This window comes from Mercenaria mercenaria, chromosome 7 (genome assembly GCF_021730395.1).
Source record: "Mercenaria mercenaria strain notata chromosome 7, MADL_Memer_1, whole genome shotgun sequence".
Classification (NCBI taxonomy): Eukaryota; Metazoa; Mollusca; class Bivalvia; order Venerida; family Veneridae; genus Mercenaria; species Mercenaria mercenaria.
This window is the reverse complement of record NC_069367.1, coordinates 68,060,105-68,071,448: the sequence shown is the minus strand read 5'-3', so window position 1 is coordinate 68,071,448 and position 11,344 is coordinate 68,060,105. Positions and strand designations below refer to the sequence as shown.

Genomic DNA, 11,344 nt, shown 5'->3' with positions numbered 1-11,344 from the left:
ATGGGACGCCCACATCAACAGGTCAACAAAGAAAGCAAATCAAATGTTGGGGTTTCTGCGCAAAAACATAAAGGTCAAATCTGAACCCATTACGTCCATGGCTTAACCTCAGATCCCCTTCCTAAATTCCAGTTTGTTTAGTTCTGCCCATTGTTTTCTCGTTTGGGGCAAACCCTTTACTTTATCTGGGGACCAAACGCAGCTATTCATGGAATTACACGCCTCAACACGTGTATCATTGAAGGTTCCATGTTCTCCGCCGTTTGAATATATCTGCGAATGTCTCTAAATTGCTTTTTGTACTTTTAGCATGTGTGAATGTTGAGTTCTGCTCAACCCGGGGCTAGAGGGCGTGGACGGTAGCATGCATATCCACTACCGTCCATGAACAGGCTCAATCAAACCGAGCCTGCAACATTTTCGTTTCTGTCGTGTTGAGCGACCTGTGAAGTTTCCACTTTTCTCTATTTTACCAGACACTCGTTAGACCCCAGCTGGAATATGGTTCTGAAGTGTGGTCACCCTATACCCAAACCCTCATAGACCAGATAGAGGCTGTCCAGAGACGGGCAGCCGGCTGGATTAAGGCTGACTACCGTCAAACCTCCAGTGTGACAGACATGTTACAATCCCTCAAACTTCGTCGCCTAGATCTCAGACGTATTGATAGTAGACTTTCTCTTATGTACAAAGCCCACCATGAATTAGTTGCCATCCCAAAAGAAGGCTTCTTAGTTCCCTTCACTCGCCCAACCCCACAATTACAAGATGTTCATGTCAACTACAGATTACTTAAAGTATTCTTTCTTCCCAAGAACAGTGTATCACTGGAATTATCTCCCTCCTAATGTTGTCCATCTCCCAACCCCAGAGCAGCTCAATGAAGCCATTTGCTGTATTGATCACGTCTCACATTAAACTGACTGATAGCTGCTTTTAAACTTTTACTAAATGTAACCAGGGTATTTTTTACAGTTCAGTCTTTTGATATATTTTGTGGTTTGACGCGCCAAATGTCTACGTCCCCGCGAGGGGTTTGACATTAATGGAAGATAGATATTGTACTATCTGGAGTTCCCCAGGGGTCTGTTCTTGGTATTTATCAATGACTTACCAGATTCGGTCAAATGTTGCAAGATTATTTGCAGATGATGCCATAATATACCTTACCATCAACTCCATTTCAGATAGTATATCTCTGCAACAAGACCTCATTGGCTTAGAAACCTGGGCCATGGAGTTCAACCCTGACAAATGTGAAATCCTTAGAATCTTTCGAAAGAAACATCCTGTGGTCTACCCCTACAAACTTCATACCAGAGCTAAAAACATGTGAGGCAGCTATAAAATACCTAGGCATAACCATCTCCAAAGATTTAAACTGGTCTAAACACATTGATATCATTACTTCCAAAGCAACTTTCACTCTTCGCTAATTCATACAACGAAATGTCAAAACTCACAATGAAATGGTCAAAATTGCTGCCTACCTATGTTCGCCCACAATTGGAGTACTGTTCAAGCGTCTGGCATCCATGGCAAAAAATCTCTTACTAGCAAAGTCGAAAATGTTCAAAGGTCAGCTGCTAGGTACGTCATGTACGACTACAGTTACACCAGTAGCGTTACACAAATGTTGAAAACCTTAGAATGGAATACACTCCGATACAGAAGGTCATACAACTCATTAGTAGTTAATGTTTTACAAAATAAGGGCCCAGACAGTTGCAGTCGGCCAATCTCATCTTATCCCAACTAGAAACCTAAATTACTTAATCCCCATGTCTCACACTCAGTACTTTTCTAACTCCTACTTCCTAAGGACCATCCGACTCTGGAACTCCCTACCAACTTATGTCAAATCTAGTCCCAGTTTCAGCTTATCTTTAGAGAGAGGCTGGTGGTGGTCAATATGTAATTTCATTGCTTCTGTCCTATTTTAACTGTAGCATACTGTCTTTTTAGCGTTTTATTCTCTTAACACTTGTAACATCATTTCTTTAAAAACTGTTTCTCTGACAGCGCCGCCCAGTGATAGTCGGAAATCGACGGTTGGGTGAAAGATGTAGGTGTAGATGTAGATAGAATAGCTTGGATTTTTCTTTGAAATAATTCTTAGAAATTTTCTTCATGGGGATTTTTAGGTTTAAATGTTAGATTGACAAAATGTTACAGAAAAACAAAAACTGGCATAATAACAGTATTAGAAGATACCTTCGAAAGAAATGATGCACTCGCTGTATTTGGAAACTCTAAATAATGCAGCTATACTGGTACGAAATATATACAAGTACGAAGTATTTGTGGTGCGAAGTAGACATGACAAATTTAGGGTTGTTGACAAGTGGAAATTTGACAGAAAAAGGTATTTGTAAGTATTTCACATTTGTGCCATTTGTGTAGAACTTCAGAGAGAAATGTTTTCTTGTCGGATGTGTTCAATTTCTCTAACTTTTTACAACAGTTCTATATCTGTCAAGGATCAATAGGGGAGGAATAGTTTTCGGATAGATCTTGTTTTGTTTTCTAACATGTCACTATTTTATTATTCTCTGTCTATCTTCCGTGACCGTCGAACCCCTTGCTGGGGGATGTTAGTCAAAACGTCCCCTAGTCAAAACACCCCCCATTTTGGTCAAAACGTCCCCCTTTTCTGGTCAAAACACCCCCCTTCCAAAAATTACCAGGTCAAAACACCCCCCTTAAAAATTACTGGTTTCCCAGTAGTTTCCGGACCCAAGTAGTTTTCCGGACCTTTTACATTTCGTGCCGTATAGACTTTACGCCGTCGTAAAGCATCTGGATAACAATATCATATCATCTAGACCTTTGTTGCCTTTACATAGCACCGAAAACCCAGCATTACTGAAATAATTTATTATTTGAATATCCCGGTTGTTTTAACTTACTTCGATGTAATGTTTACACAAGAGATTGTCAACTGCAGGGGGATTCCAGTTCCAGTGCGCATGCGCAGAAATTGAGGTGCCTTGAAGGTAAATATCAGTTAATTGATGCTCCCATTTACAGACGATACAGTAAAAACATTCCGATAGTAATAAAATAAAACGAAAGTCTGAAAAAATCGAACTATTCACTATTCTACGGCATTAAATTATCGATTAAATATAGGAACCAAAATAGACAGGGATTTACCTACGATACCGTCGTATCAATCAAATGTTTAGCTGCAGTGTCCATGTCCGAGTGGTCAGGGCGTTAGACTACCAATTTTGAGACCGGTCTTGTTATTTTATTAAGTTGTTAATTATATCAAAACTTCTTAATTTCTTTTTTGTAATATTACCAGTCCGCTAAATACATCCCGTCATTTTGGGCGTGACGTTGCAAACGTCAGTAAAACGTAATTAGACGTAGCTGTAATGAGCGTATTATAAACCTAGTATTCGTTAAATTCTTGAAATATACTTTTCAAATCATCATCAGGCCTTAGAATTATGTTTTAATTTTGAATATATATAACGAAATCGGAAATTTTTACTTTTACAGAAAGGGTACAACTTTTACACTGAAAGGTCCGGAAAACTACTCGGACAAACTGAGATATTAATGGAATTAATTGCCCCTTTTTAGGCCTCATCTACATTTGGGTTATGAACGCAAGTGTAATACAAATTCTGCATGGTGGTAACGAAGAACCTAGCTGTTTTTCTGTGAAAATTTTATGTTTCTGCTATGTTTAGTTTGAAAGTTACAGGCAAAAACTAGCGATTTCGGTCCGGAAACTACTGGGAAACCAGTATATATGTTAATACATATTATTTAAGTTAATTTGGTAAACATTATTATGTTCATTATATTGTTTTACATGCGTAGATTTTTATTAGATTATTGTAAACCATTAGTTTTAGAATGCCCCTTAAAAATTATATATGTTAATACATATTATTTAAGTTAATTTGGTAAACATTATTATGTTCATTATATTGTTTTACATGCGTATATTTTTATTAGATTATTGTAAACCATTAGTTTTAGAATGTTATATGTTGTGAAATTATGTGATGTTTATATTGTGTAAAAGTGATGTTTCTGTTATTTATTAATAAAATTAAATGAAATTATAATGTTATGTTATAAATGAAATTGTTACAACAGATGGAGGACAAAGGGATAATGGATCAAAAAAGATGTATGTAAACAGGTATCTAAAAGTATAATTGCACAACAATTAAATAAGGTGAAAAAAAGTTATAACTATTAAAATTAATGAAGGTGTCCAAACAGTCTATTAATCCTAATCTGCAAACAATAGTTTGCAGTGACTGATGCTTTAAAAACTTTGACTTTGATTGAAAAACTTGTCTTTAATCTGGAACAACTGATACGTTTTAGACCTTCCTGCTTTAATCTAAAATTTTGCATCAAATAAAGTAATTGAAAATTTAAATAAACAGAAATTTGCAAGCATTTGGAATAAGTGTAAAATCATCCTTTAATCTTTACTGCTTTAATTGATTAATTAGGTTTCAAACATTTTTTTCAAGCTATAAAGTCTACCAAGAATTATATTAAACCACTAATTTTCTTAGTATCCTAGTGTATGTATACTGTCTGATCATTTTTAATTTTTCAACGGTAATATGTTTAAAAAATCAGTCTCGAATCATAATATTTTGATTATAAGTGAAAATAATACATAGAAAATAAAATAAACCTTTTGACGCTTTGTGTCGCTTTTTAGTGAGACCGTGTGTCTCTGTGAATAGTGTGTTTGATTGTTATTATGCCCCCCTTCGAAGATAGTTGATAGGTGTTGATTGCATTATTTTAGGTGCTAATAAATCAATTTTGTGTATTATTCATACATAATCCCTAAGTTTCAAATTTAAAAGATAATAAAATATATAGTATATATGAATTAATTAAAAAAGAATTAAGAATAATACAAAAAATATTAGTGGGTGGGGGGTGTTTTGACCAAATCCTAAACTGAATGCAGCGTTCGACACTAACTTTTTTGCCAGGTATCCCGAAGGAATACCTGCTGGGAAATTTAGGAATCCCTGCTGAAAATTAGGAGTCCCTGATAACAAAATGTGGTAAGAACATGAAAAAACTAAAATCTAACAAACACAACTGTTTACAGTACTACATGTATTTTATGTCCCCTTTATTTCCATTTTACATCAATGACAACAATAGCTTGTATGACTTTTGCTGTAAAAGAATAATGTCATTTCTGTCCAAGTCCTCTTCCCCCTCATCTTCACTACCATCGCACTCCTCTGCCATTTGTTGTAGTTCGTCTAAATGTATGCCGCCTAGTTCATTCCCCCTTATAACCCCCTTATTTGTAATCATGTTTTTAATATAAAAAAAAAATCCGAAAAGTCTCCCTTAAATAAAAAAAATTTAAAAAAAAAATGTTCCGACCTACCTACCCTAATTTTTTCAGCATGTTACCAGATACAAAGATTTTTTAGGCCTTATTAATGCAACTCCCACAGACTTTATCTAAAACTAGTACATTGGTCATAACAGATTTTCTTAAACATTTCATATTTTAGTTGTTTTATTTTGCACATTGCCTAAAAGTGGGTGGGGTTTAGTGTTTGCATGCTTTTATTATCAGCAAATTCTTCTAAATAAGAGCTGCTTTGGCAACAGTGATCATATTTTTCGTAAATGCAGACGTTTTATTGGCTTTTTATTTTAGTTTGTACTTGAAAAATCTTGTAAGAAATAATAAAAATGTTCGAAAATGTCGGTCTAGAAAACGAGTGACAAATACGAAAAACAAAAGTAACAGTTAAAGTTCTTGAAAAGATAACTGTTTTAACTTTATTTTCTCATCATACCACGTATAATTTCTGCTTATTTAATTTGTTTTGCCCAAACAAAGCCTCGGCAATTATGATAATAAATTTGTTATAGACCGTAACGGCCGACCGGCTCATGTAATCGTATCGAGCACACAAAAAAATGGTACAAACACGATAATCTAAGGCTGCATTGTTTATCAATTAACTTGTAAACATTGATCAATAAACACCTTTGATAATGACAAGGCAAATTGTACTAAATACAAACCGCGAGATAAGCAGGTGTCATTTGGCGCGTGGCGTGACTGACATCTGTCGGTAGCTAATTAACATACGACGCTCCGCCTACTGCCATATTTCCGCTTGTGCCGGCGAACAATATTGAAATTCACTGGGATTTTGATTGACAGGGGGCAGAACTATCGAACTTGGAACGCATCTAAGTAAATTTCCGCGAGTCAAGCCGACGCACGTTCCGTAATTTATGCGGATAAAATACGAGTTTTTCGCGGGTCAAAACCCGGGAGCTCGGGTCAACTGAACGCCCTGGAAGCCTTAGCAAAAGACCGATGTTGAGCGAACAAGACTGGGGAATTTCATTGTTTAGAATCATATTTTATCTGAAAATCAAGAGTCCCGACGGAACACCGAAATTGTGAACTTTAGGATCCCTTGCGGATTTTTGGTGTCCTCGGGATCCCGGGACACCGTTAGTGTCGAACGCTGGAATGGGGGACGTTTTGACCAAAATGGGGGGTGTTTTGACTAGGGGACGTTTTGACTTGATACCTTGCTGGGACGTAGACGTTTTGCGCGTCAAAATCATTAAGAAATAGTGATAAAAACTTGAGTGGAAGAAACTAAAAAATAACTTTGGTTAAAATTTAAATAAAAGGTTAAAACTTGAGTTTGCAGGATATAACTAGGGCGAGACATGTTTAAGGCTGCAAACTGCGGCACTGAACTGCTCTAGGGTAGGGAGGTGGGCGACACTGGGGGGAAGTTGGTTACAATGGTACAAAGTTCTGGAAAAATAAGAGAACTTGTAATAGTCTGTGGTTGCAGTAATTAACCTATAGCTTAGGGAATGGCCATAGCGGACACAATGGGTCATTGGGGTAAGGTAATCTATGATTGGGATAGCAACCAGATCATGATGAATCTTATAGAAGAGTGATAACCTAGAATCTATACGCCTTAAATCCAGTCGACAAAGGTATAGGGAGTGTAGCATATCTGTTACACTGGAAGTACGGCCGTAGTCAGTCTTGATCCAACGAGCGGCTCTCCTTTGGATACTTTCAATTTGGTCTATCTGGGTTTGGGAGTGGGGCGACCATACCTCAGAGGCATATTCAAGCTGGGGTCGGACTAGAGTAAGCAATGGTCTTAATGGGTTGGGATTTGACCTTAATGTTTCTTCGTAAGAACCCTAGGGTTTGGTTAGCTTTTTTGGTTGACCTATTTATGTGATTGTCCCATGATAGGTCATTTGAGATATCCACGCCTAGGTATTTAGCTGAGCTGACCGATTCAGGTTGGACTCCATGTAGGTAATACTGGGTAGGGATAGGATGTTTCCTTCTAGTGGCGTGGATCACTTGACACTTGGAGGGGTTGAACTCCATATCCCACTCCAGCTCCCACTTTTCTAGAAGTTTTAAGTCATTTTGGAGAGTGACAGATTGGTCTGCAGATGACAATGTTAGATATATTGCCGTGTCATCTGCAAACAGACAGACTTTGGAACTGATGCTTTGTGGGAGGTCATTTATGTAAGCTAGGAAGAGCAGGGGACCAAGTACAGACCCCTGCGGGACACCTGATGATACAGGGATGGCATCAGAGGTAGTGCAATTTAGGACTACTGATTGGATCCTATTATCTAAGAAGCCTTTGACCCATCTCAGAGTTGATTTCAAAACTGTTTTTTATCTTAAAGTTGTCATATAATAAAATGTTTATTAGTTTCTAGACAAGTATGTGACACACAGAAACTTTCCAGTAATTTGAATGCAAATGGATAAAAATTAGGCAGTGGCTAGAGAACTGGAATCGGACAGTGAAATCATTCGTCCGGAGCCGGTTCTCTAGCCAAAGTACTAGGCAAATCTCACCAACATCACGTGGCAACTGAATGAGATCTTGTTTTACCAGTGTATAAAACAGACAGCAGAAGGAAAAAAAAATTTTGTCGTGAAAAACTTTCTATCAGATCGTTTGTTTATAATGATAATGGTGTTTTTTTTAATGTTATAAGTATTTTCTACACGGGGAAGGAAATAATTTATGATGGGAAGTCTGAGAAATCAACAGTTGTTGTTTGAAAATTGGATCCGGTTAGGTTTATTACGTGCCGGTTGTATCGCCAGTGTAATAGTAATATTTTAATAAGTGTCTGCTGATTTGATTAATTACGAGTGATCAAGTCAGCAAACGCTTTAATAAGATAACGAGCTTACGCGAGATTATCTCTTGTTGCCATTCTGTGTACATATTATACTTCTTTGATTGGGCAGAAAATATCTACTCCCACTGTGGAGGCATTTTTTTTTGTGGGGGGGGGGACAGGATTAGGGGGAAATTAACACATTAAGGGAACAGTAGGTGTCGAGTGGAAGGAGGGATGATTATTTTTGTTTGTGTAGTGTGGAAGCAGTTCTGGGGGGTATTTTACAGTTGATTTGGAGGGAAGGCGGGGTTATTTGGAGGGATCCCATAGGGAGTGGTCATGCAAAGATGGGGAGGGGGTATGTTTTAGGAAGGGGATGGGGTATTTTGAGGTAACTGGGGTGAAGAACGGGGAGAGGAGGATAAAATGTCTCTGGAGGGGGGTAATTATGTTTCCCACAACACCGTGTGGTGGGAGACATATTGATTTACTCCGTCTGTGTGTCCATCTGTCATAAATCTTGCCTGCACTCCAAGTCGAACATTTCTCATCCGATCTGCACCAACTTGAACAAAACGTGTTTGCCAGGAAGTCCACGGCCAATTTAATAACTAGCCAAAGCGGCCAAGGTACTTCGGAATTATGGCCCTTGAATTACCGATAGGCCGCTTACTCCAACACTTATCCGATAGGCCGCTTACTCCAACACCACTTACTCCAACACTTATGCAAAAGGCCGCTTACTCCAACACTTATCCAATAGGCCGCTTACTCCAACACTTATCCAATAGACAACTTACTCCAACACTTTAATATCCAATAGGCCACTTACTCCAACACCCATCTGATAGGCCGCTTATTCCAACACTTATCCGATAGACAACTTACTCCAACACTTATCCAATAGGCCGCTTACTCCAACACTTATCCAATAGTCTGCTTACTCTAACACTTATCCAATAATCCGCTTACTCTAACACTTATCCAATAGGCTGCTTACTCCAACACTTATCCAATAGGCTGTTTACTCCAACACTTATCCAATAGTCTGCTTACTCTAACACTTATCCAATAGTCTGCTTACTCTAACACTTATCCAATAGGCCGCTTACTCCAACACTTACCCTATAGGCTGCTTACTCCAACACTTATCCAATAGTCTGCTTACTCTGACACTTATCCAATAGTCCGCTTACTCTAACACTTATCCACTAGGCTGCTTACTCCAACACTTATCCAATAGGCTGCTTACTTCAACACTTATCCAATAGTCCGCTTGCTCCAACACATCCAATAGGCTGCTTACTCCAACACATCCAATAGACTGCTTACTCCAACACATCCAATAGGCTGCTTACTCCAACACATCCAATAGGCCGCTTACTCCAACACTTATCCAATAGGCCACTTACTTCAACACTTATCCAATAGGCTGCTTACTCCAACACTTATCCAATAGGTCGCTACTCCAACACTTATCCGATAGACAACTTACTCCAACACTTATCCAATAGGCTGCTTACTCCAACATATCCAATAGGCCGCTTACTCCAACACTTATCCAATAGGCCACTTACTCCAACACTTATCCAATAGGCCACTTACTCCAACACTTATCCAATAGGCTGCTTACTCCAACACTTATCCAATAGGCCACTTACACCAACACTAATTCAATAGGCCACTAACTCCAACACTTATCCAATAGGCTGCTTACTCCAACACTTATCCAATAGGCCACTTACACCAACACTAATTCAATAGGCCACTTACTCCAACACTTATCCAATAGGCCGCTTACTCCAACACTTATCCAATAGGCCACTTACTTCAACACTTATCCAATAGGCTGCTTACTCCAACACTTATCCAATAGGTCGCTACTCCAACACTTATCCGATAGACAACTTACTCCAACACTTATCCAATAGGCTGCTTACTCCAACATATCCAATAGGCCGCTTACTCCAACACTTATCCAATAGGCCACTTACTCCAACACTTATCCAATAGGCCACTTACTCCAACACTTATCCAATAGGCCACTAACTCCAACACTTATCCAATAGGCTGCTTACTCCAACACTTATCCAATAGGCCACTTACTCCAACACTTATCCAATAGGCCACTTACTCCAACACTTATCCAATAGGCTGCTTACTCCAACATATCCAATAGGCCGCTTACTCCAACACTTATCCAATAGGCCACTTACTCCAACACTTATCCAATAGGCCACTAACTCCAACACTTATCCAATAGGCTGCTTACTCCAACACTTATCCAATAGGCCACTTACACCAACACTAATTCAATAGGCCACTAACTCCAACACTTATCCAATAGGCCACTTACACCAACACTAATTCAATAGGCCACTAACTCCAACACTTATCCAATAGGCCGCTTACTCCAACACTTATCCAATAGGCCACTTACACCAACACTTATTCAATAGGCCACTAACTCCAACACTTATCCAATAGGCCGCTTACTCCAAGACTTTAATATCCAATAGGCCACTTACTCAAACACTCATCCGATAGGCCGCTTACTCCAACACTTATCAGATAGACAACTTACTCCAACACTTATCCGATAGGCTGCTTAGTCTGGTCTGGATCAGTCGCAAATGCACTATGTTGGTTTTCACATGGTGCGGCTCATATAACAGATATGTGTTAGAATCATGTTTGTATTTACATAGTGTTTTTGTATTTTTAGTTGTATTCCATGAGAAGCATCATTTACAAATACCATCTGTGTGCTGACTTATTACACAAAAAGGGGTTTTGGTTCCAGTCAACAAACATTGTGCTTACAAATGGCACAAACGGGTAGCACACAACTTCAGTACTACAGGCATGATTATGCTAAAGTGTGCATGACAGGACTTCTTGGTTGCCGATGGCACAGATACAAACAATCCACAAAGGGATCTAGGAAGGTGAATCATTACATACATTGTTGCAACTTGCAACTTCAACTTAATCAGAGGTCACCTCAATGTCAGGTGTTGGGCACTTTTTTGATGACTGTCATAATATTAAAATTTCTTTGATGTAATTATTAAAGAGGAAGTTTTGTTTCTTAGAATAATTGAAAAAAAATATCATGCAAGGTCTCAGGCAATTCTCGTAGCATTGTTTTGTAGGTATATAGTAC

General features: G+C 38.4%; 1 protein-coding gene across 2 annotated transcripts in view; it reads left to right on the top strand.

Annotated features, from left to right (window-relative positions):
* The first annotated feature begins 2,297 nt into the window (after positions 1-2,297).
* Positions 2,298-11,344, top strand: part of LOC123555754 (glycerophosphodiester phosphodiesterase domain-containing protein 5-like) — a 56,164-nt gene continuing 47,117 nt past the window's right edge. Inside the window, exons 1-2 of one of the 2 annotated variants that reach the window (XM_053548585.1) lie at positions 2,298-2,365; positions 10,904-11,126. In XM_053548585.1, coding sequence (XP_053404560.1) covers positions 11,004-11,126 — 123 coding nt within the window. In that variant the 5' untranslated portion in view covers positions 2,298-2,365; positions 10,904-11,003. Of the gene's footprint in view, positions 2,372-10,903; positions 11,127-11,344 lie in introns of both variants that reach the window. The other variant, XM_053548584.1, reaches the window with a different exon arrangement.